We start from the raw sequence: 26,072 nt of genomic DNA, 5'->3' as shown, positions 1-26,072 counted from the left end.
TAGTTCATCTTCGCTGGCCCAAGGTCACTGCCAGCGTTGCTATAGAAAAGAGAACTGGCTGAGAGAGGGGGAAGCACAACCCCAGTGGGATATTCCTCAGGCTTCTCGCGCTGCTCCACCCTCTGCTGCGCTTTCTCCAGGGAGGACCAGGCTCTCCAGTTTGGAAGCGGCTATATTAAGAAGCTGTATACGGGAAGATACAGCTTCAGCAAGTCCGCAGGCTGAGATTTGAAACCACAGAATTGCTTAGTGCTGCTTTGAGTGAACTGTAAGTTATTTCCTGCTCCCCTAGCCATGTGATGGCTCTCCCTGAGCACAGCTAAGATGTGGCCGTTCTCTGTAAGGAGACTTTTTTTTTTTTTTTTCTTACTCCCCCTCAGTCAGCCAAAGTAAATAGAAACATCACTTGGCTGGTGGCACTAAATATACACAAAGGCATCCAAATAGGCTCCTCTCTTTAAAACTGTACTTGATTTTTGTGGTTAACTGAAAAGAGGAAGAAAGCTATGAACATCCTGTAGTGGTATGTGTTCTGTGCAGTACCGCAGGCAAAAGCTTCCCCTTGGTTCGCAAACAAGGAAGCAGTAGTTTCTAATAAATAAAACACACGGCTGTTTTTTCTTTCTTTCTTTAGTCTGTACCTGATAGTATCTCAGGTGTGAAACTTGTTTTGTAACTGGGCACGCAGGATTATTAGCTCTAGACTTTGTTGAAACAGTTAACTGCCAGGTTACTGAGAAGTGTAGGTTTGGTGCTTAATTTTACACAGCTTTTTATCAACAAGTATTTTTTAGCCTTATAATACATATTATAACTTCTACCTTACTTAACCAGCAGTGCTGGCCTCTGTTTTCCTGATAGTACTGTTTTCAGCTTGTATAGCTGGAAATTTTCATTTAAATCTATGTAAGGTCTTATAGTGTCACTGCAACAGAAAATGCTGATTGCTCTTGATTTCTGGAGCTCAGTAGTGATTCAACAAACATTTATCTATTCTTGGAGGAAGTAAGTGTTCTGAGACATTGGTTACATTCAGGTGCCAATATCTGCCTTCTGGAGAGACTTAATACCTTTGTATCTCTGCACAGCTCCTGCCCTCCTTGCCTTAGTTCAAGGTCATAAAAGGTGCAGCACGCCTAGAGGTGTTTCAGTTTTGTTTGATAAGACGGATTGCAATGGATTTTAGTGCCAAATCCTTCTCTAAAATACGCCACTCTTCCATCATGGTTTTCATTTCGTCTTTATGTCATGTAGGAGGTATCACAGTGCTATGTTTCTTCATTTAGACTTTTCCTGTATGGTCTGTGGCAACATCTCTGGCCTTTGCTGCCTGTAAACAAGAAGTCTGGTCTGTTCCTCTGCCCTGTGTTTGCATTACTTAGCTGAGGGTTGCTTAGAGAGCAGGTAGGTGTTCCTGCTGCTGCTTCAGGCAGCCCTGGGTAACCAAGGGGTCTGTCCCTCACACTGACCACACCTTTCTGTCCCTGTAACCAGAATTGGTGTGTTCAGAACACAAGATACCCACGTAGGGTGCGTAGAAGCCTTGTGCCAGAGGGACATATCCTGTCTTTTCCCTTGCCTCTGGTACTACAGCTGTGCTACTTCTGCTGATGCTAACAAACTGAGGCAGGGCAGCAGCATGAGCTCAGGCACTGTCCTGTGGTTTTCCATGGTGTTAAGTTTGCTGGCATGCTTCCTGGCATGGGTTTGGGTAATGCTAGCTAGTAGTCACCTACTCATCCCAATTTAATGAGCATGGGTTTCAGACTAGAATGGTGTAAGCACCATTCCTAATGGGTGGTGTGGGCAGGGCTGACCTTACCCATTTGTGTTGTGTTGGAGAACAGTGAGATCCTCTGTGTTGATGCAAATTCTCCCATACCATTTGCCATCAGGTCCAGAAAGTGGGCAGAGTCCTAGTTTGTGCAACCTGTAAAATAAATAAATAAATACCAGCAGACAAAAGCAACTGTAGTAGTGGGGTTTGGTAGATCCAAGGGAGCCATTTGTTCCAAAATCTCTATTCACATGTGCATTGGAGAGCAAGGGGCAGCTCCACTGCTCTCTTAACTGTCCTCTTTGACATCAAGTCAGAGTCCTGCCAGCAGCAAAATTCAATCTTGTCTCTCTGCTCTCTGAAACGGCTTTTGGAAACCTGAGAAAATTCGGGCGACTGGAAGTTTCCAGCAGGGGAGAGCGTGCCTTTGCATGTAGCAACCTACTGCAGCAGGCAGGCTATCAGGTGCATCTGACATGCTGTGAACACAAGCTCATAAGGCTCCTGATAGTCTTCTCTGATTTCAGGGGGGGAAAAAAAAATAAATATTTTGCCTTGTGGTAAGGAGATCAGGGTAACTTGGAGCCATTCTGCAGACACTAGGTGCAGCAGGGATGACCTGAAGGGCTGCTGCATTTCACTTACTGCACTTCTTGATTACAGAGCACAGGCCTACCAAGCAAACGAACTCCTGGCCAAAGGACCAAAAACTACTCTTCTGGTGGGTAGTTTGTAAGTAATTCAAGAACAGTCCTGTGTGTCTTCAGAGACTCCAAAGGTCTGTGCTGAGGGCTCTTCAAGTCTCCACTGCAGCTGCATTTTGGAGAGGTCCAGCAGATTTCTGCCAGTTCAGACCCAATGTTTTCCCACTTGAGGTCCGGAGGTGGTGCTAGGGAGCGAGGTAGCATAATGAATGACAGTAGTTTAATCATCCTGTGCTCTGTCTGTTTTGGTGTTCCAACCTGATCGTTTGGTTCTGTCAGAGATGTAAATGTGTGTGGCTTTTGCATGCACTGGGTCTCAGATAATGGCTGCAGAGCTGAAGCATCTAAACGTTTGAAGCTTTCCACTTCTTTTCTACTGTCCTGTGATCTCTTCTTCCAAAACGCCTGCCTTGTACAACGCAGCACTGTCAGGACTGGCCTCCAGTGGATGCTTGATGCAGTACCAGCAGCTCTCCCAGAGCAGGCCATTTCTCTTTCAGAGTGGAAGGGAGGTAATAATCCAGCATGGATTTAGAAGCTGAGTGCTTTTAGCCTTAATCTTGGGGTGGTGGCTTGCACGGCAGCTCTGGCTGCAGTAATTCTAGAGATGAAGTGGTGCAATGCCAATGTCTGCGTGTTGATGTATTGCCTTGGAACCAACTTCTCCAAGGTCACCACATGCAGACAATCTCTGCGATGTGTCTCAGAAGTAGCAAGAGGCCTTATGTGGTTGGTTTGTGCTGCATACACAACCAGCTGTCAGCGAGGGTGCCTGCTCTGTGTCATCGAGGCTGTTGCTTATGCCAGATGCACTGGGCACTTTGTTGAAGTGCAACACGGAGGCCTGTTATGGTCGAGTAACCTGGTCCAAAAGTGGAGTAACCGGCATCACTTTGGAGTTCCTCAGAGGACCGTGGTGTCTTCTGCAGAGCTGAGGCTCGTACCAGGGGACCAGCAGAGGTGGTGATCCATGTCCCAGGTCAGCTCATGGAAAGCTCTGAAGTTCTGCACCATGCTGCATGTCTCATGAGGGGTGGCAGAGGCCTTCTGAAGGATGCTCCTTCGAGTAGCTATAGTACTCTGCAGGCTGCATTCATTGGTCAAGTTGGCTGGCTTTTCAGTTTACTCTTTAAATCTGTCTTCTTGCTAGCCTAGATTCCACTCTTGGACACATGGACTATTTATAGAAGTGTTTTTTCCTCCCACCTGGTCAAGCTTTAACTTGTGTCACTAATACAGTCCCATTGCCATCTTCCTGCAGGAAGATCACTGGTATCTGTACCACAGCATTGAAGTTTCTGGCAAATTAATTTCTGGGCCTTTTTTAGGACCCAGTTACACAGACTTCAATCTGATGTTCATAATGCTGAATATCCAGCAATTGATATTGCGTAGGTCCCACTCCTGTAATTACTTCTTCCAGCAGACTGGAAGAGAGATCCTTTTTCTATACCCATATTAAGTGTTTTGGGTAGGGTGTCATTTTTCTGGAGCTCTGTCTTAATCGGATAATCAACTTGTTTTCTCTAAACTGCATACACCTGGGACTGATATTATCTTTCATACACTCAACATCGAGAGCAGTCCATTGCTGTGCTAACAGACTGAGGCTGTGCAAGTGCTCAGAGCAGTGGGTGCAGTTAGCTGGACACGAGGAAAGGAATATTGCAAAAACTGGCAGCCTGGTGTCTGCTTTGGCACAGGGGAGCTTCCTTCAGTCACCACAGCTTAAGTTGCATAAGTGCGATTATGGAAGATTATCTCACTTCCAAATGTGTTACACTGCTGGAAAAATGCACCACTGTCATTAGTAACCTTTTTTTTTTCCGCTTGATAGTTACAATCACTATTAAATTAGCATTTTTATTGTTAGCAAGTGTGTCATTGCACTATGCTGTCTCTGCACCGTCACAAAACCACCGTAACCTAGTGCACAAATGGAGGCTTACAGAAAAGTGACAAAAAAAGTGTGTTCACCTTGCTGTCAGAAGTTCCAGTCCAGGTGAAAAGGCCTCTGGAAAGTAGTTCAGGAACTGAGGTACGTGTAACACTTCCAGTCTGCGGCCTGGTTAAGTTCATGGCACTGGCTGATGGGACTGCCAATTCGGTACGGACTGATTATCTTCACTATTTCATTTTCACTAGGATCAAAAGCAAAGCTTTGTAAAGATCTTTTTCATCAAAGATACTCGTTTGGTTCAACAGGTTATATTTCATTAATTCAGGCAATACTCACCAAAAGAGTATAGGTCAGATTCAGTCCTACTAATGATTCTTCTAAATGTTCTTCAAAGCAAATATTTTCTATCCTAAGTGTTTAAAATACCTTAGACTACTGTATTCATCTTAATTATATTGATGGCTATAGATTCTAAGCTCTTGCATTATCTAGCCTAATATTGATTTTCTTTGCCATAAGCTTTGCTTCTCACACGAGATGCAGTGTTGAAGGTAGAGTAAAAGCACTTGTGTATTATCTGTAAACTCAGACTGGTGCGTGCTTGCAGCACCTTGCACAGCATGTTTGTTATTGCTGCTGAACAGCGTTTACAAGTTATACTTGTGAATAGGGACACAGTGATACTGAAGGGAGAAGTAACTTCAGCTCTTGCAGGGATGCTGTTCTGGCCCATTCAAGCATAAATATTTAAGAATAAAAGGTTGAGAGAGAACAGTATTGCTGCCTCTGTTCTTAAGTTCTGTCTATGGTTGCACATTATAGCTGCTGTGTAAAGGTGTATGACCAGTGCTGTACTGAAGAGAAGTGTCCTGTGATTAAACTGGAAACTGGTAGGTTTTCTTCATGGACAGTATTTAAATACAGACACTGAAGTGCAGAGGAGAAATGCATCCTGCTGCCCTTTCTACAAAGCTCGTGCTGTATAAAGAAATGCTGCATCTCATTAATGGTAAATGAGCAGATTCTTTACAGTTTTTGCTGTTCTAGTTTTGCCTAGCAGAGCAGGCAGCCCCGTGATAAGTGAGTCTGGCACCCTAAGGAGTTGCAGAGGAAGAATTGAGGCTTCTGGGAAGGAGCTTTCCCGTTCAGCAATCCTCTGTGCATTTATTTTTGGGTAGCAGGCAGTAAGTTTAGAAAGGAAACTGTCAACTCCATTGTTAGCAAATTTTGACTTGCAACTGTTCTTGAAGTCCTGACTTGACATAGGGCTTTTATCCTGTTCTTTCCCGCCCCTGAAAATTGAGTATTGTAAACCCAGGGGTTTGTCTTCATTTTTTTTTTTCTTTTTTCCAATGAATAAACTACACCCAAATGTTACCTTTATACTGTTCATTTGGATGGTCCAAAGGGAGCATGTACCAAAAGCACAAATGGCACAGGGGAGCCTTTTTATGTGGTAGAAATTTACCATTTATAGTACTTGATGTGAGAATTGTAACAAAAATCTTTGAGCTACAGAGCCTGTGCCATAGCAGATGGCTGAGGGTAAGCTCTTAATGCAGTTTCTAAGAGGCATAAATAGTAATACCAAAATCCAGCCTAAAATATCCCTAGTATGTTTCATGCAGCTTTCTTTAGAGGAAGAACCTAGATGTAGGGAGGAAAATTTGTTTTATTGAATGGGTCTGTTGAAATTAGGCTGCAGTGCCTAGTTCTTGAAACTACTTCTGTCAGATGAGTGGTTCCTCTGGTACTGACATCACAATTTTTCTATGCGTGCTTGATCTCACGATTTTCTCAGTCTCTTTCATAAGACTTCAGGGGTTCTTGTTGCTCAGACACACATCTTCTTCCTGGAAGATACCCCTAAAAATGCTGAGAAGGTGAGAAATGACTTTTGCTTTATTTAATAAAAAATAATTCCTTTTACTATCAAGTTTTGGGACTCTTGCTTTGTGCTCTTTGTTTTTCCATCTTAAAAAGGAAGTGTTTAATATACTGAGTAAAAAGTGCTTACAAAAGCATCAGTATGTTTTGTTATTCACAAAGCTTAGGGCTGTGGTTCGTCTAAAATGGAAATAGGTGGCCTACATTCAGGCCAGGGTTTGTGTAGTGTTGGTCACATAAGACCACTATTCTGTGACACTGATTCCAAATTACTAAAATTTGTTTACAAATATTTAAGTTAATATTTCACTCCATGGTATGTTAGCAAATTCATTGCTTTGGACCTACAAAGAAGGAATGACCGGTGACATTTGTAAGTGTTAGCTGTAATAAATGTCACTTTAATCAAGGCTCATCCCTTGTGGTGAAAGGATATCTGTTTCCTTATCTTCATGGCTGTAGCAGATCTGAGACTGAAACAGTCAACAGGCTATGAAATAGTAATTGATGTTCACACATTGTGGAGAAAACACAAACTGCATGGAACTGCCTCAGCCCTTGCTGTTAGCAGATGAGGTAAGGTGGCCATCACTCCCCAGCCCCCAAACTCCAAGGAGTGGGTTCCTGCCTGTGGCAGCCTAATGCTGTTTTCTTCATCAGCAGTTCTTAAAGCACTGTACAGAGGTAGAGGTCACTCCTCTCTGTAGCACAGATAAGGAAAACAAGGCACGGGCGAGAGATGAAGACAAGAGTCATGCAACAGGCTGCTGGCAAGGCTGTATTTAAAATAGTGTTCTCCCAGACATTTATTTAATGCTTTCACTATTCGGTATGTCTTGTGCTCTCAAGGAGCTTTTAGCATTGGATCCCCTGACTGGGCTTTGAATTTGGCCAGGTATCAGGTAACTACTAAATCTTCGTGCTCTTTTTTTTTTTTTCTCTCCTAGTAGCATACCTACTTTTGAGGACTTATAATTGGGAATAACTTTTTTCATAGCGGACTCAGTTATTGGAGTAAAATATAATCTTATGCATAACTATGAGTTTCTTTATCTGACTTGAATTCTCATAATGTTTTTGTTTTTTTTTTTTTTCAACCAGGGGCTGCTGCAGGATGAATTAAAACATGTTTCTGTGGTGCAGGGAAAGTGGAAGGGGAGCTGCTTCTCTAAGTACCCTTACATAAGTGGATTGAGGCTGCTTTATAGGGCAGGCCCCCAGTTATATACACAATTGTGAGACCAATTGCTGGCTATTATTCAAAGAGGTTTTACTTCTAATAGCCTTTTCTCAAATTTGTTCATATTTTGAAGGGAGCTCTTTGTTTTGTGTTGGCATGAAGTTAATGTTTGCTTATAAAAGAGCCTTTCTTTTACATTAGTTTAAGCTGGTTTATTTCAGTGTTCTAGAAGTATTTGAAGTCAAATTCCTTACGTTATGCCCTCAGTTGGAAAGATCATACAAAAAGTTCACCTGAATCTTACCTCTTTAAAGCAAATATATTTATTTTAAATCTGGACAGGGGATTACAAGATGCTGCATAACACTTTCAAGGGCTCATTGATGATTATTCCAGAGCTAGAAAAATTCCTGAGGCTTATGGTTTGCATCCTTTCTTTAATCAATGTAACTGTTGGTTTGAAGACTTTCATTGTTAAAATGGTGATGCATATGCCACTGAGCAGGTTTCTAAAGAGTCTCTAAAGAACTCCAGTGGGTCCAGCACTTCTTTAAATTGTCTGTTTTCCTTTTATGAACAAGGGTCTAATTCTGACTCATTTTCTTGAAGGCATTCTCATATTTTCAAAGTAAATGTGAAGATCTGTTTATAAGAGTCTGCATTAAATACAGAACTAAGCACCTGCAAAAAGGTTGTGTAGGAAATGAAATGGCTGGTGAATGCTGGAGAAAGAGGACCTTGGTGCATGAAAGCAATGGGTAGATGGTAGAGGAGAAGGGAACATTGAGTCAGAAGAACAAGTTTCCCTTACAGCCGAGTTAGTGGTAGAAGGCAAAACAAGTTTGAGCTCCAATTGTATCCCGTAAGTCGCTTGAAACTCTTGATTCTTGCCTTGAATCTCTGTGGCTCAACGCCAATCAGGGATATCTGTGCAAGGCTATGAAATGTTGTTTTGGGAAGCAAGTAATGTACAGATCTGTACATTATTTTTTGTGTGTGTGTGTGAGTATCATCCTAGTCTTTAAAGTCCTGTTTAATTTACAGTGGCTCACAAGGTAGATTTAAAAATTTAATCTAAAAATTCCCTTAAGCTTTGAAAAAGAACAGTCCTATAAATAGCTTGTTTTTTGTAGGAAAAACTGCAAGATATTGTGTCCTCTGCAGTGAGACTTCTTGCCCTGAAGGCAGTAGGGCTGTGAGAAACTTGTGGCAGGTCTGCCCACAGCATGCTTGTTTTTTTTCTCAAAGTAACTAAATGTGTAACTTCAACAACAGCACAAATAATTGTATTTTGTCATGTGCCTGCTGCTTGCTGGCCAGCCAGGATTTCAGCAGAGCTAAGAGGTGTGACAAAGCTGAGTGAGCTGGTAACACTGCAGGAAAGCAGGAAGCATCCGTGTTTAGTTTCTTCATAGATGGAAGCTCCAGGTTGAATGTCATCTATGTTAGCTGCTAACCCAGGATGGGCCAGCTCGGGGTGCTGTAATGCTGTAATCGCCAGCCTGCTTGGGGCAGTGGCTACGTGACAGCTTTGGAGGGCTGAGGTCTTGAAATGAGGTTGTAGGCTTTAAGAGTATCTTCCATAAAAACATTTTTTTCCCTCTGTTAGATTAAGATCCTTGTGTGTCCAAAATAATAAGGAATGCCTGAAGTGGCTTTGTGCTGTTCCATAAACTTCCTCTCTTCCTTCTCCCTTCAAATAAGCAAAAAGCAGTGTCCTTTATGCTATGGCTTTATTTTTAATATGGCCCAACTTTGCGTGTAGGTGGGAAAAAGATATTTGCTTCTATGCATAATACACTTCTAAATCTGCAGGTGATTGTGGGAAATTAAGCAATGAAAAGAAAACTTTAAGCTTAAAACTGGACATAGTTGGTGATTGCAATAAATAATTCCACAGGCAGTGGAACTGATGAGGCCTCCATGTCTGGCAACTGAGGAACTTTCCAATTTGCACCAAATAAAGCTTTTCTCGTGTGCCTGGGTATTTACAAAAGGCTCTCATGTGAGTTCTGTCAAACAAGGTGAAATCTCTCTTCAGTTTTCTTGTCTGTGGAGCAATCGGTCTGTCTCCTGAAAATAATGTCCTGCAAATTGTATTAAAATTAGAAGATTGTTTCCAGCTGCTTAACTTGTTGAAATCTGCCAGCAATCTCCGCAAGTTCTCTGTTTCTTGTTTCTGTGGGAAATGGCTATACAACCATGTCTGTAGCATCTGAAGTTGACTTTTTGCAATAAACAATTGTTTTCAGAGATAAGTTTATAAGTAATTATTTCAATGTATCTTTAGTAGCTAAAATAGCTGGGAAAGTTGAAGTAATTGCCATTTACCCAAATCGCAAATAAAGAAGTATCCAAATCAACGCTCGTGTGAAGGACTCATCTGTGAAGGTTTAGGAGACAATCTAGTGCTAAGATGTAAGCCAGATTACACAACTCCCAGCCTGGCAATTTACCAAATTTCAATTGCATAGCCAAGGTATGGAATACCTCGAAAGGTATTTCTATCTACCCAAAAGTCTCCATGGGTGGACTATCAAGCCAAGGGCATCACATGCTGTACAAGAAGCAGGAACCTTAAATAATGTGACCCACATCTCTTAAGGGAAAAAGACTAAAATGGTGGCTGAACACATCTACTTTACCTATTGTGTTTCTTCTATCATCATTACTGAGTGGGGCCCCAGTCCTTGTGTTCTTCAGATAAAGGTGTCAACAGGAACCTGAACAAGTCTCTTCTCTCTCCTGTTCTGTTCCTTTGCGTCTCCATCCCTTCCCTTTCTAAAACTGCAAAAGCAGGTGGCACTTACTTGCTATGTAAGCACACCTGTGAATATTTGAGACCTCTAAAATTTGATGAAGGCTTTGATATTTCTTTATATTTCTTGCTATGGGCCCTAAAGTGGACCTAAACCTTCACAGCAGGCATATATGCTTGAGAGGTGGATCCCCTACTGCCCAGGGCTGAGAAACATTGTAGGCTCCTGAACTTAGCCAAGCTCAAGTTTTCCAAGTTTCTGTGAAAGCACTAGGAAAATTTTGTCTACTGTAGGAAATGCCTCTGCTACTTCCAATGTAAAAATTGCACACTTGCATGTTGTTTAAGTGGTCTAATTAGTGTAGGGCTCATCTGAACAGAGACAGGCTCATTTGGTTCCTTTAGAAGCACATTTGGAGGAGACTGCAGTGTGCCGTCTGTAGGATTGCTCAGAGCTGAGAACACCCAGCCCGGAGGTGGGTTATCAGCCCTTCTGAGCAGGATGGGAACGCACTGTTCCTGCATGGCAGGAGACAGCCTCAGCGCCAAGAAAACAGCAGCGTTTCTCTTCAAAATGGACCACTGTGCAGAAGGGAAATCAAACCACCAGGGCATGGAGCTGTGATGTGCGTGCCACCACCAACAGCCTTCCCATGAGAAGGGGAGGAGGTTCCAGCCTCTGGTCCATGCAGCAGCTTCTATTGATGCTCTCTGTGTTAAGAGTGATGAGTTGCAATGCACAGGCTGTGCTGAGCACTGCAGAAGTGTTTTTGGAAGCTCCATCTATTTACGACAGTAAAGATAAGCTGATCAGCACAAAGGTATTACCACTGTCTGACTCTGGTTTAGTTCACTTTGAATAACATGAGCTTATTAAGGTGTTGACATGTAAATGTGTAATTATTTCAAGAATAGGTTTTTTGAGGTAAACTAAGACTTCAAGCAATGCTTCTGCTCGATTGACCAGTGTGATTTTTTTTCTGTGAAATACTTGTATTCTAGAGAAAAATGTCAGCCACAGTTCTGTCTAATTGGCTAATTTTCTGTAGACTAATCTGATTTCTTACAGTTAGCTACCCAGCATTCTGGCTGCTGCTGCTGCTTTCCCTTTCATCACTCTTAGTGAGTTTCCATCTCCTTTTTCATGGCTTAAATAATGCTTGGCTAGTAGAGATTTCCTCCGTAGCAAAGCTTCCTGTCCTTGCCGTGGTCAGGATTAGAGTTATGCCTCAGTAAGTGTTTTCCACAGCGAAGTGGTGCTTGACTTCACACCTCTGTTCTGGAGCCCGGCCATCAGAGGCTGCCTGTGACTTCCCCCTGGTTTGATGACACTCAGTGGCAACAGCCCTTTATTCGTGAACCCTTGTAGAAGCAAACTGCAAGCTGTCCTCCTGGGCTTGTATCAAAGAAGAACCGAGTGGCATGGGAGCATCCAGCATCGTCACCTGGTCAGGCTTCAGGGTGTTGGCTTAGGATAATGAGGATTGCAGCAGATATTACAATGCCGTCCTCCAGTACCTGCTCACCAGTAGTAGTATTGGTCGGGACAGCTTTTTCCAGATATCTACTTTAAGGAAATAAATAGAAATACTGGTGTGTATCCTGGTAGGATTGGGATTGCACACAGCTAGCCAGTTCTGAATTGCAAAGTAGCATCGTAGCATTTTTCGTAGAAATATTGAAGTAGCTAATTGTGTGCCCCGAGACTTTCAAGCTGAAAGTCTTCTGACAGACTTCCTGAAGAAGCTATGGGCATTATATCAATATCAGCATGCTTCTTCAAGAAGTTGCTGTGCCTGGAAACAAACCGCAGCTAGCTGTGGTCTTGGGTTGTAGGGCAAGGTTGTCCTTCAGTTTTCTTTGTAAGATACTTCCTGGGGCTGGGAGGGGTAACTAGGAGAAGAAATCTGCCACATGGGATTTAATTGCCTTTGTATACATGAGTCTGCACCTCTCTTGGAAAAAATCTGGAGCTTTAAAATTGGAAAAAAGACTGAAAGTCACTGTTTTCAGAAGTGTTGTCAACGTGCAACACAGCAATACCGAACCATTCGAAGAATACATTATACTCAGTTGTATTTTTATGAGCACTAAAATGGGAGTGATTAAGCACTGGAACAGTCTTCCCAGAGGTAATTTGGGGCCTTTAAACTTAACTGGGCAAGACCTTGAGCAACCTGACCTCAGGGCTTTGCAATTACCCTTGCTGTAAGCCAGAGGTTGGAGTGGATGCCTTAGGGAGGTCACAGCCAACACCAGGTATCTGAGGCTCTTTGATCGTGGCATTGCAAGCAGCTGGCAGCTGTACTGGAGACCTGTATGCTGGCAAGGATTCTGCTGAGCTGTCCGGTGTGATGGCTCGCTCTTGCAGTCAGGCGTGCTGCTGTCTGTGCTGGCTTGCTTTACTGTTTCTGAGACATGCTGAGTTACTCTAAGGAATTAATTAGGTGTCTGCAGCAAGCATTTGTACCAGAAGCTGATCAAAGTACTCAGGTACTTATTGCCCAGCTGGAAGCTATCGGCACGGGTGTGAGCCACCCCACAAACAGGTGGTGACTCGTTGTGGCCACCTTTTGCAGGCAGAGGGTGTTTCACGAGCCCGGTGCTGATAGCACATATCCTGCAGCCTGCGTGTCCAAGGACGAGACCAGCTCTGCTAGTGAGCTGACACCAGGTTTACTGCTTCACAGCTCATTAGTGTGGGGGCGTGACGAGTCCCTGGAATCAGTGGCATGTCCTCCTGCAGGATGCTGGCTGTGGGAACGAGAAAGGGAACCGAGGGGATTGACTCCTCTCATTCTCTGATGGTTGGGCTGGCTTCTTTCTTTTTCCTGTGCACCTTATCCAGATACAAAAGTAAGTAAAAAGGACAAAGACCTCAACAGAAAAATTAAGCACAGCAGTAGGATCAACTTCAGAATCTTTCTGCTGAAAACACAGCAATAACTATTAAGTATTAAGTAACACAGAAGCTTACTGAAACTCAGAAAAAACACCCTAATTACTTGGAGGATTTAATGGCACTCCTCTCCAATTCTGTCTGTGAAGTCAGGGGTAGGACTTCATGTGAAGACACATTTACGTACATCTTTAAAGGAATACTTCTAAAAGGAAAATTAGTTTCAAGAATGGTGTGAGAAACTGAGCAGTGTATATTAATTGGCTTCAAAAGACAAATTGAATGCAAATTCAAAAAAATACCATTGAATGTGTAAGTTACAATATTTGTGTAAATGTTCCCAAATGCTGCAGTTCTGCAATTGAAGTTGAAAAATGTCAATTAGCATGGCTGAGATTGGTAATGAATAGCAGTGCATGAAGTTTACGGGTCATAAGTTCAAACACTTTTACAAGCTGTGTGTGTACATTTCCAAAGGTTGTGGATGATTAAATATTATTGTCAACTGTCTTCTAGAAGCTGAGCAACATAAAGTGTTGTAAAACATCAGCCTCCATTCATTTTCATCATACACAAGAATGAAGTAGAAGGAGCTGGATGTTATTGTCCTCCTCCTGCTGAAATACAGCTTGTTTTCTTTTTTTTTTTACTGTGTTGTCCCTTTATTTTTTTTTTTTAAGTGGTGTAATAGTGGAACTCATAATTATGTTTTAACATGTGAGAACCTCATTGTAGTCTGTCAACACTAGGAATTTGCACAATGCTAATTAGTAAGTTAAAATGTAATTGAACTCTGGGCTTGGTAGGTCTCAGAACAACACCTGCTTTAACAACACCTACTTTAGATGCAGCGAAATTGTTCTCTAACTTGCAAATTGAGCTCTGTGCTCAGAGTATCCACGTGTAAATTAAACCTAGTGTGATTACACAGAATGAGGACACTGTTTTTGTGTAATGCTCTGTCTGCTCATGGGGTAGGTTTTTTATGCAATCATCATGGAGTTATGACAACTAGGGTTTGCCTGGATAATCCAGTTGGTGTTTTTGCTGCTAGATACAATAGGAAGCAATTGGTAGTACACCATTTCTCAATGCAAATAGTTCTTCTGGACCTTGAATGTAAGGTGCATAAATTGCTGCCAAAGCCACCTTTTTCTGTGGGTAGGCCTGCTGGGAGGAGGCTGGTTCAGTTGGACTTGTTTCAGGGGGTTGAGAAGGCTTCTTGTATGGACAGTGGTTGAATGAAATGTCTTCTTGGTTATAACTGTACGGTGGCACACCTCTCCTCCTTTTTGTTGTGGTGCCTACAAGATTATCAGTTTAAAAAGGAGATGAAATGGCAGAAATGAGAGAAAAGGCTGTTAGCAGTTGAATGAAATATGGGCAGTCATACCCCAAATCAAGTCTTTGCCTATTGCAGCATAAGGGAAAAGTAACATCTCTTGGACATCTCTTACACCTGCGGTGTCCACCAGCAAACTGTTCTCTTGTGGTTAATTCAAGGTTCCCTTTTCCTCACCTGACGAGTCCAGTTATGACTAAATTAGTTGCATAACTCTGTAGGTTATAGGGAGGGAAGTCTTGCTTTGCATTTAGTTGTAGAGCATCTGAGGAGCTGACTGGAAAGCTCTGAGTCAGCTCTGACTTCTTCCTGCTGGATACCTCAGTGGTGAGCAGTCGGTCTTACTACCTCTGAAGAAATGGTTGCAAAGAGGAACGTGTGAAAATTGCATCACAGGGCTTTGCCAAAGTTTATAAAGCTTCCCTAGGGAGTAGCTGTCAGTTCAACTAATTACTTTGCCTCTATTTTAACCAAACTGGAAGCTTTTTGATAAGAAAAACTCCAAGAAGCTCAAGTGATTCTTTCGGTCATTGTAAAGCCATTGAAAAGTGTGATGTCAGTGATGGTGATACTTAGTAATCATCATCATAGATACTTAGTACACCACTAGATGTTGATGTAATGCACCAAGGTGTGCATTCTGGATAAGCCAGCTGTTCGGCGAGCAGTGCTGACGAAGGTGCAATAATGCTGGTAGAGTGGCTGGGGAAACCTAGTATGGAGCCTGTTGCTCAGACCACGTGTCTTTTGAGAAAGTTCTTGGAAATGTAACAGATCTATGAAAAGATCAATGTATTGTCCCTTAATGGAAAAGAAAGCACTTAAAAATACAGGGAAATAGACAACAAACTAGAAAGCAATATTGTTGTTGCTCTTAAGTTCAAAATGCTAACAAAATGGGTTCATGCACCATAAGTCTCATCCCCAGTCTAAGAAGGATGTGGTAGGACTGGGTAATATGCGTTTGAAAGTTACAAGGGTAATGAAAGCATAGATGTGTTATTTCTATTCCTTTTTTTCTTTTTTTTTTTTTTTTTTTGGTGCAAGGATGACTTAAAACTAGTATTGCTTCTTTAAACAGTAGTAAAACTGTGGGTAAGGAGCTATAACAGAATATCTATAACAGCATGTGCAGCATGGAGAAGCAACCAAGGATTCCTACTGTCTCCTAGCATAAGAACTAGCAGGGATGATGAACTGAGACTACCAGGTGGTACATTTTTCAATCAGAGGAGTTCTTGACACAGTGTGTAAGTGAATAGTGACACAGTCCTGTATGCTGGTGTGATGCTCAGAAGTTCACGTGGAGTCAAGGAGAGATGAGATAAACTCACAGAGGAAAAAATACATGCAGTAAAACACATGTGCTGGCTTAGGAAGGCTTTGAGCTCCAGCCTGCCCATGCTGGGGGTCTGTTCCCATGGCAGAGAGGTGTCCTGCTGTGTTCTCTGCACACCTGCCACTGTTACAGCACAGACCCTGGGCTGGATAGCCTCTGGTCTGTGCTGTGACAGAGGCTTTAAGCTGTATATCCTTGTGACTTGGCTACAAGATGAAAATTGGAGCCTTTGAAGAGTGTTTATTCCCTCATAGGACTTTTACAGTAGAACACAAATTATGTATATATTAGAAAATATGTTCAGGTATGTTTCCAGGCACGGAAGCAATCTGGTGTAGAATAATATTTTAATAAAATATCTCAATTTGAAAACAGGACAATTTCACATTGCCAGCTGGGAGCAATCCTTCATGTGAATTCCCAAACCATGCCAAAGAATTCTAGGGGTTTGCTAGTTGGCATAGGTTAAAATCGTGCCAGAGATCATTTTTAACAATTAAGCAATATAGGCAGTTGCATTCCAATACCCAGGAGTGTTTCCAGGCCCTGTAATTTACAGCCTGCATATTGCATTTCTATTCAGTTTGAAGTAATGAACAGAAAAATGTAGTAGCACAGTAGGGCTTCTCTGTGTGACTGCCATAGTTACTGGTCTGCCTCTTACAGGCAAAGTCTTCTTGCTGATTTTATGGCCAAGAACAAAATGTTCTATTAGGTTCTTAAGCAATTTAAATCTTGCACACAAAAAAAGGGTATGGAAGCAATGTGGGGTCATTTGAACTTGCCTGTGTTACCACCTGGAAAATAGTCTAAAGTTGCTGTTTAGAATAAAGATCATTAAGAGTTGCTCTGCTAAAATGTAAAATTTATTGGTTTTACCTTAAAAGTAATCACTACTTTTCCTTTCTAGACGATGTCTTCAGCAGTTGTTCAAATATATGCAGCAGATCGCAATGCCATGTGGTCAAAGAAATGCTGTGGTGTAGCTTGCCTTGTAAAGGACAATCCGCAGAGGTCATATTTTATCAGAATATATGACATTAAGGTAAGTGTCTTTTCTCTTGCAGACTGACTTTGTTATATTCATTCTCCATTTTGAATTGAATGAGTTTGTGTGATTGTAGTTACACCCATACGCAGATATTCTGAAGTAAATAGTTGTACACTGAGCAGTTCATTGACAGTACATATTAATAGGCATGGGCAACTTTCTTGGGTGTTCTAAATTTAAATTATTTCATAGATGTCAGCTCTTACAGATGAAATAAAGATATGATTTTCCTGCGGCTCACAGAAGCTGTCCTCCACTAATCAGATTAGTGGAACCAGTGAAAGCCAGTGTAGTGTCACTGATACGGGTAGCTGCCAGAACTCTAGCAGGTGTTAGTACCTTGGCTGGTACTAATAAAATACATGCTGCGTTCTTTAGGGATGAAAACCAGAATCTTCATTTTCATGATCAGTGTGTTCATGCACAGAAAAACTGCAGGATAAACATTTGCTTTTCCCACAGTATTTGTATTCATACTGAAGATCTCTGTCCGATTCTAATATTTCACTCAGGGCAGTGTGAACTAATGCATTCCAAGATGTTTTTACAGCAAAAAAAAATGATACCTAGAGGTATAAGTTGTATTGACTTTCGCTGAGACTTTGGAAAGCTTCCCATTCCCTCTACAGCTAGGAGTAGCTCCCTGTCTGTCAACATTAATTACTTGAAGTCTCTCAGATTGACTCAGAAATGCTAGTTGGCATTTACACTTGTCATTTGGTCACTTCATTATTAGGCTTAGAAACTGTTCCTTGGGTGTTGAATCATAATGCCATTTAAATATATAAAACTTGCTTAAAAAGGTGAAATTTTTGTTCCCTTGAAGTTAAGTGTTTTCAGGTAAACCCTGAGCTGGTAACATGCTGGTGTAAGCCTCCCTTATTTTTATTACTATTACCTTCGTATCATTGCTATCACTGCTGACTATTAGTGCTACCAGCATAACTATTGCAGGATTATAGAAATTGAGACATGTTTTTTAAAACATCCAGGAATCTGAACAGAAGGTAGAATGAGGGAATTAGTCTGGTTTCATCTGTTTTCTCCACGTGTTCTGGTATACTTGGATTGAGCTCATTCTTTGGGTGGATGACAGATGCGTAGCAATATGCAGCTTCAAACTCTTGATTGGTTATATTATGAAAGATAACCTGCAATTTGTCTTCAAGTGTTTTCAAATCTTTTTTCTTTTTTTTTTTTTTCTCAGGATGGGAAATTATTGTGGGAGCAGGAGCTGTACAATAACTTTGTATATAATAGTCCTAGAGGATATTTTCATACCTTTGCTGGAGATGTGAGTCTCAACATCTTTGAATACCTGTTTTAGAATGTCTTTTAATACAACGGTAACTTCTTCTAATATAACTGAGGTTTTCATTTCACTCTGTAAATTATTTATGAAAGTACAATATTACTTGTTTTCCTTGAAGTTTTTTATGCTTATTTATTGAAATAACTTTGGCTTTCAACTAGAAAACTTAAGCCATAGAACAGAACATGAAATGCACTTCGGTATGAAACACATTCTGACTCCTGTTAATACTGAAATTCTTTTGACTTACCGATGATGCTTGTGAGGTATCATCTATTTCTTCTAATAAAATTTTCTTCACCCAACTTTGATTTCAGGCCCCAAGATTTTGCTCAAACTTGTTAGTATGAGCTCAAGATACTTGATTAGTAGAGAGACATTCCTGTTAGATTATGTTTCACTGAGATTTGTTTCCAAATTTACAGTGGTGTTTTTTTTTTTTTTTTAACTGATTATACCTTCAGAAGGTATAAGAACTTACAAGTCTTTGAAACATTTTCTTAGTCATGGGTGGGGGGATATTAATGTTTTTCAGACATGTCAAGTTGGTCTTAATTTTGCTAATGAAGAAGAAGCTAAACTATTCCGCAAAACAGTAACAGAGTTACTTGGACGACGGCAGAGAAAATCTGGTAAATATTTAAATTAATCTTAAATTCAGGCTTGTTTATGTTGTTCTAGGGGGAGGCAGGAAATTAATTATATGTCTGAAAGCAACTGGAGGCTTTGCTGCTATATTTATATTTAGAAGTCATTGTGTTATGAAAGTGCTTCATCTCTCTATTTTACAAAAATATTTTTTTTCTGAAATAACGTGGTGCTCCATTCCTATAAAGTCTCAGCTTGTAGACTCCAAGATTGTGGTGTTTGAAAATATAGACCAGAAAGAAGCAAAAAGGGTAAGCTGTCAGTGGGAAAAAGGAGAAATCTTCCCGTAAGCTGTTTTCACGTTTGATTAAAACCCTATTTTAGCTCTGGGCTGTTTATAACGAATTTGTTTAAATTCAGCCCAAGTGGGTTGTAACAAAGATTTTACCATCTGGTATGTTCAGTAGTTCATGTGAATGAATTATTGGCATTGGTCCAGTGTTTAGTAGAGAAACATCTTCTATTCAAAACTCGTAATCTTGGCAGGGGCCGAGAACAGGAGACATAATGTGCCTATACTGTCCTTAGCAGCACAGGACGGTCTGAAGCACAGCATGCATTTTGTCAGCTGCAGGATGCCTAAGGAACATGGTCAGTGTTTTAAAGGGAGCTTAGGCTTTCTCCAGATCTTGTCTTGGTCCTTTTTGTCATAAACATCTCATAAATGACTTGCCTGTCTGACAGCCATGTGACCATGAAGAGTAAGGTGAGAGAAAACATAGGTTGGATACGCATGGATGTGCTTAGGCTTGCTGTAAGCTGTAGTGTGGACTTGTGTCTAAGCTATGAGTTTCTGTAGTCTGTCTTGGAATTGAATTGCACTAGCAATGAATGCAGGTAAGGCTGATGTAAAGGGAGGATGCCCTTGGAGAAGCATGGGCTTGCAAGTGTTCTCAGGAAGCTGCAGGATCCATGTGGGTTTCATTTAGGGATGGTGGCTTAGTCACAGAGCATTAGTTACTAAGCTCAGTTGGCTTCTTGAAGATGGTCTCTGCTTGAAACCAGAATATGTGCATTCTTGTGTGTCATTCTTCATTACCGTGTGTCTAAAACACTGTGCTGCCATGCACGGATGTGACTTGGAAGAAAGGAAATATCTATCTGCATGGCTGGCCATAGCAAACTTTGGCTAAAAATAGTGGTTCATCCTATGGTTCACAGGATGTTCACCATAGTATTTCTTGTTTAATCTTTGAGTAAATGTATTGGCTCGAGTGCTCAAACCCATGCTGTAGGATGAGCTTATTCCATACATTCTGAAATGTCTTAAAAGACAAACGACTCTGCCCCAAAATGCTTACAATTTGAAGAAAACTTTAGTTAAAAGAAGGAAATCTTAAAATACTCCACGTTTTTTCTTATTAAGAACTGGAAAACAAGAATTAAAAACAGATTTTTTTTTTTAGTCAAGCCACCAGGTGGAATTTCCTTTTTGTCATTGATAGGGACTGGTTGTAATTGTTCTCATATAATAACAGTCAAAGGTAAAACTGATTTGCTGTAGGTGCATGTACATAGATTTATATAAAAATGCTTTATAAAAACATTATATGTGTAGGCTAAATTATGCTGTACGCATAAGTTTATATCTAATATAAATTATATTAAAGCTTCATGTATTATTTATATTAGATAATAAATCGTGTGTATTCTAACACATCTTAACTTCTAAAGCTACAGTAATGGTTTGGCTTTCTTAATACTTTTTCTGTTTAATGGGACCTTTACTCCTATGCCTTCCAAAACATATTTCATTTCCTAGCAGTGCCACCTGATGTGCTTTTACAGAAATGAGTACTCTCTGTGATCACTTAGCAGCCTGCTATGCCATTCAGGGCTTGCTAGGAGACTTTTCCAGGGGTCTTATTGAAAGTTCAGGTTACAGGAAGGCAGCAAGAACAGCAGTTCTGGCTCAAAAAATTGTGTCTTGGTGCTGAGACTAGTATACAAAATGTCATACAGCTGCAAAAAGAGGCAACGGTGTTCTGCTCTTCCTCACTTGGCATGAAGTGTGTTCCAGTCAGTGTTCAGACAACTCCTGAGTAAGTGCATCTGGAGTTCAGCAGAGGTGAAGGTAGGGTTCCAAACAGAGAATGTGTGAGAGTTTACAAATGTACAAAATACTCAGTGGAGAATGGAATGATAGAGAAAGGCTTTAATATCAGGCTGTTTTTTCATCTAGTTAAATTTTGATTTTAAAAAACTCATTAAATCCTTAACCACAGGTTAGGAAGAAATTACCATACGTAGTTAATTTCTCTGGTAGACTCACTTAAATAATCTCTCCACTTACTTCTTAAGCGGACCCCAAATAGTTTCCTCAGTAGGCAGAGTGAACACAGCCTTTCTCCTCTGGGCCTGTCAGTATAGTCCATTCACATTTTGGGTATACTTGCATGTAGGTACCATTTGTTCGTATTTTTTTTATCATCTTGCCTCAGAAATGTTAGTGTGTGCTCCACGCTCTGAGAGAATTTAGCTTTATTTTTAACTGCCTTTCAGACGTAGGAGGTTTCAGTTTTTGTCTAATTTTTTGGCACCTTGTAGCTCAGGGGTTGGAGCTCTTTTAGCCCTCCCTGAAGCTCCCTGCTTCCTCCACAAGCTTTTAGCTCCTGCTGCCCTTCCTAATGCATCTCAAGCAAGTACATATTGAATATGTACTAAATGGTGCTATTACTGCCTGGGAGGCAGGGACATCTCTGCTGAGACTGGAATCCGATGCAAGCTGAGCACTTCAGAGATCTCTTTCCAGGAATACATGTTGATGGGAACACGGTTTCTCAGACACGGGCAGCTGAAGTTGATCTTTTGGATCAGCAGGCTTCTCCATCTTCTGTCAGACCTCTGGTGAGGTCATCGGCACTTCAGAACAGGAGTTCTTGTTTCCTAGTCTGCAGTGGAAACCACAGAAAAACAGATCTAGTATCTTTTGGCCACAAATCGTTATTCTTATCTAGACCCAGCAAAAATTGTGGGAAGTGTTCAAAGTGTCCTGCTTTATTCTCCACTATTTTATCTCTGAAACTCTTTCTCCTAACGAAAATTCTAACAGGTTGCCATGATTTGGCACAAGGCCACTTACCATTTTCCATGAATGCCTACTGCTTTTGCCAGCTTCCCCTCCTGTGCCAAACGGTTTGCCCTAAGTCCTGCACTTTCCTTTTCAGTTTCAGGGCTGATGCTTCCTAGATAGGACTGCAATTACACTCCAGAAGTTGAGCAGGTTCTTTTGGAGTCCAGCGTGAGCGGATTCTTAACCTAAATATTCTAGGAAGAGTATTTGGCCAAAAAGCCCCTTCTTTATCCCCCAGCCTTTCACCTCTAACACTAATTTTCTTTGAACTGATGGACAGGTGTCTTCTGAAGGCTTGCTCAGCCAAAGAAGATTCTTGAAGGATTTTGGTCACCTTCTTTTGGAGGTTCTCTATTCCCAACTGAAGGTTATCAGCATGTGAGGCTGACTCATCTTACCCACGTATAATTTTAGATTTTGTTTTTTAAATATTGACAGGACAAGGTCAAGGATATCTCTGTAAGCACAGTCTCCCTTCCCCTTATGCTTGTGTCTGAAAAGCACAACGGGTTAGCAGTTTTTCCAGGACTTGCTGAAGATGAAAATGTCTGTTTAAAAATTCTTCTTAAGCTCTTAGGAGGAGGCCCAGTTACATCTCAGATACGCCAATATCTATATAGAGCCATGTTTTTTGGTGTGGTGAGGTGATAGACCATGCTTGCATGTATGGTACTGCAAAATCCAGAAGCTTTCTGAATGTCTGTGTAGGTACACAAGTGGTGTAAGTATAACTGGACTGGTTTTTGTTCAAAAAGTTGAGTTGTATAGGAACAAATACTAAGTGGGAAGTCTCCTTCAAAGGAGAATAAACCATTACAGGCTGAGATTAATGAGGTATGAAATGCTTACAACTGCATTTTAAGCTGTCAAACCAAATTCTTCATTATCTGTGAAACAATTTGGCTTTGTGAATAAAATATAAGGAGGAGGTCTGAGTTCTGTGCAATATTGTTCAGCTAGCTGCTGGTTAACAGGTGAAGTGTCTTGCCCTTCTGTGTCCTAGTTTCTTCACATAAAACCAAAAATAATTATAAAGTACATCTGGCTTTGTGGGAGAACATTGCTGTATCAAAGTGCTCATTGTATTTCCAATTAAACTGAAGGAACAATCTCAGTTAGTGGAAATCAGAAACCGTAATACTCTGAAAATCTTGCTTTGATAGGTTGTACCAAAACAGCTGCTTTTTGAATATTTCACCTTATATTGGAGTCAAAATGTCTGAAATCAACTCACTAGCTATTTCCTTATGCTCCAAGTTGGCTCACTTCAATCAGTGCTAATGATCTAAAATATGTTTTCATAATTCTGTAATGCTTAACTTCTTTCAGATGGTCAACAAGTAGGTTTTAAAACCAGGTTGTTAGGTCTCAGCTCAAGGTCATTGAAAGTGTCACTAGAAACTAAAGTTTAGAATGAATTTGTTCTGTGATACCTATGAATAAATACTTTCTTTTTTCTTTTTCAACAGAAAAAAGAAGAGACCCACCAAATGGTAAGCTTTTTGCATGAGCACTGCGTTTTATTTTTTCCTATTGCTGTCTTTTATGGTTTCTGTATAGCTTTTGTTTTGGGCTTGTTCAGGATAGTCCTGTGGTAGCAAAGGCAGTAAACTCATACTCTGGAGGTTAGTATGTTTGTTTTGTTTCTGTTCTTTGGTATTTGTTTACTTGTAGCTTGGAAGATTTGTGGCTTCTTAGCTGGCATTTGTAAAGGATGTTTTTGGAGAGGGGCATGTTTTCCTGTAAATAGGACAGAGGCCCTTCAGCTTAAGCTGTGAAGAAGGCTTTGTACCTTTCATTTGGTGTTTGGTCTTCAGAATATGCCTATGAAGAGTTGCTCTGCAAAACATTGCTGAAATTCAAAGCTAATATATTTGTCTGAAGGTGGGCATAATCATAATTGATTTCATAAAATATGCATGACATTTTAATTTCTTTATCTGACTAACCCTGTAACATAGCCTTTTAGTAATATGTCATACGTTTATAAGAGTAAACTTCTTTTTTTTCCACGAGAGAGTATCTGAATTTAGTTGTCTCGGGAATACATCTCACTGACATGAATATCTTTATGGTTTTAAACTAAAAGGTGGTTTGAAACTAAAAGAGGGGATATTTAGATTAGAGGTTAGGAGGAAATTCTTCTCTCTGAGGGTGGTGAGGCACTGGCACAGGCTGCACAGAGAAGCTGTGGATGCCCCATCCCTGGAGGTGTTCAAGGCCAGGCTGGATGATGCCCTGGGCAACCTGATCTAGTGGTCAACATCCCTACCCATGGCAGGGGGGTTGGAACTGGGTGATCTTTAAAGTCTCTTTCAACCCAAGCTGTTCTGTGATTTCTCAGAAGATCATTGTTAAATTCATGGAAGAAGTCCAAACTATGCATCAATTCTATCCAAAAATTTACCATGTATTCCTAGGTCAAGTGAGAAATGCACATCAGTGAATATCAAGTTTGGAGTCTTTAATCTAATTATGACTCCACACTGAAACTAAAAAGGGAGTTCTCTGGTGATATTTCTGTTGATGCCAGTTCACTGCTTGAGCAGGGATATCACCATCTGATCATCTAGGGGTCTCTGAACCCATATTGTTCAAGGAGGTAGTCTTAAGTTTATTCTAACTAAGACATCCAAGCATCTCATCTCACCAAACTATGTAGTCCTTAACTAATCCCAAATTATGGAAACTACAGATGTCCTTTCTTCATGCAGAATACTTCTCAAAATAACAATAGTAAAAAAAAAAAAAAAAAAAAAAAGCCTTTTTCACACACATTAAATTTTGAGGAAGCTCAGGCAATCATCAGCTTAGCCCAGGCATTTTTAGTATCCTTTCATTCAACAGTGACTGGGTTGCTTAGTTTTGAAACAATCATATTAATATATCAGTCTGGTCTTATCTACTAGATTTTCTGAGCTTTGGGAGGGTTTTAATTGTTGACTGTCTTGAGCAATGTTTGCTTTCCATCACCTAGAAGTTCATTCCTGGTAGCGATGTCTGCAGAGCAAAAAGAAAAATGTTGGTGACCACGTAGTGCCACCAACCACAGCAAATTTAGCATTTGTCTCTGTTCTGAAAGTTGACCAACAGTAATGCAAGCGATTCATTTGTCTAGCTTTCTAGTTGTGACAGGAATAAAATTGAAGAAAACTATCCTGTAAAAATTTAATGCTTAAAATAGTCTCCAGAGTTTATCCAGTCAGACCTGAGGCAACAAAATGGTTTTGAGAAAAATAATGAAGTACTAAAACTTGCATTAATTGATCCCATCCACTTAGGCTGAATATTCTGTGGAAAACACAGGCTTATGCTCAGTGTTTCAGGTTTATAATCACTAGTCAAAACTCTGGTGTTTAGTAAACTGTTCTGCTGGGACATCTGTGGCTCTTCTATGATCTGTATACCTTCCTTTTCTGATTCTGTGAAATGCTATAATGCCTACCTTCTCTGCTGACAGGTGTGCTTATGCCTGCTGTAGTCTTAGGTTAGAGCCTCAGTTGGCTGTGACCTCCAGGCTGCAGCATTTGGAGTTCAGTCTAGAGCTGATCCATACTATACACACCATCAGTGTGTAACAGGAGAGGAGTGACAAAGAAAAACAACAGTCGTAGGGTCATCTGGCTTTTGTTATGCTCCCTTTATGCAGTAAAATTGTCTTTTTGGGGAGAAAAGGAACACCTTTTTTTTTTGTATGTACTATGTATCAGTACACAATTATCTTCAAATCTGAAAAACAAGAACAGGAACGCTTCCATACACGTATAATCTGTGTTTTGAGGTATTGTGGGGAACTTTGTTTTAGTGGTGCTTGATTGTCTGGATTTTCTGCATGCATTGAAATAAATGGGGAGTTGCACAGAAAAAGCGCTCCTATTTTTTGTATGACGTTTACCATGGTACAGATTTAAGATTTTTTTGTTGTTGTTAGAATTGCAGGATTAAAATAAATTGGCATTAAGAGTTATGTAAAATGTATTAGCCTGTGATTTCCTGGGATTTGTGTTCTACTCGCTTGTTATAGCTAGGTCTTTGTGCAAATCGAGGAGTTACTGTGGTCGAATTCATCTCTTAGTGAAGTTCTGGATGAAATAAGGATTTGTCAGAATTAGGTTCTGAGGGAATCTTTAAGAACCATGTGACAGAATTGTTTCATCTGTTAACAAGAACAGTTTGCATTTATTGTAGGGCTGTCAGTAGTC

At 40.7% G+C, this 26,072-nt stretch overlaps 1 protein-coding gene across 2 annotated transcripts in view; it reads left to right on the top strand.

Annotated features, from left to right (window-relative positions):
• The window catches only part of WASL (WASP like actin nucleation promoting factor), a 49,730-nt gene that overhangs the window by 8,814 nt on the left and 14,844 nt on the right, over positions 1-26,072 (top strand). For both annotated transcript variants that reach the window (XM_082751862.1, XM_082751863.1), the window contains exons 2-5: positions 16,697-16,831; positions 18,045-18,131; positions 18,685-18,781; positions 23,340-23,363. In XM_082751862.1, coding sequence (XP_082607988.1) covers positions 16,697-16,831; positions 18,045-18,131; positions 18,685-18,781; positions 23,340-23,363 — 343 coding nt within the window. The remainder of the gene's footprint in view (positions 1-16,696; positions 16,832-18,044; positions 18,132-18,684; positions 18,782-23,339; positions 23,364-26,072) is intronic.

The sequence above is a fragment of the Aythya marila genome, assembly GCF_965140915.1.
Source record: "Aythya marila genome assembly, chromosome: 1".
NCBI lineage: Eukaryota > Metazoa > Chordata > Aves > Anseriformes > Anatidae > Aythya > Aythya marila.
The sequence above is the reverse complement of the archived record's forward strand: the minus strand, read 5'-3'. Positions and strand labels throughout refer to the sequence as shown.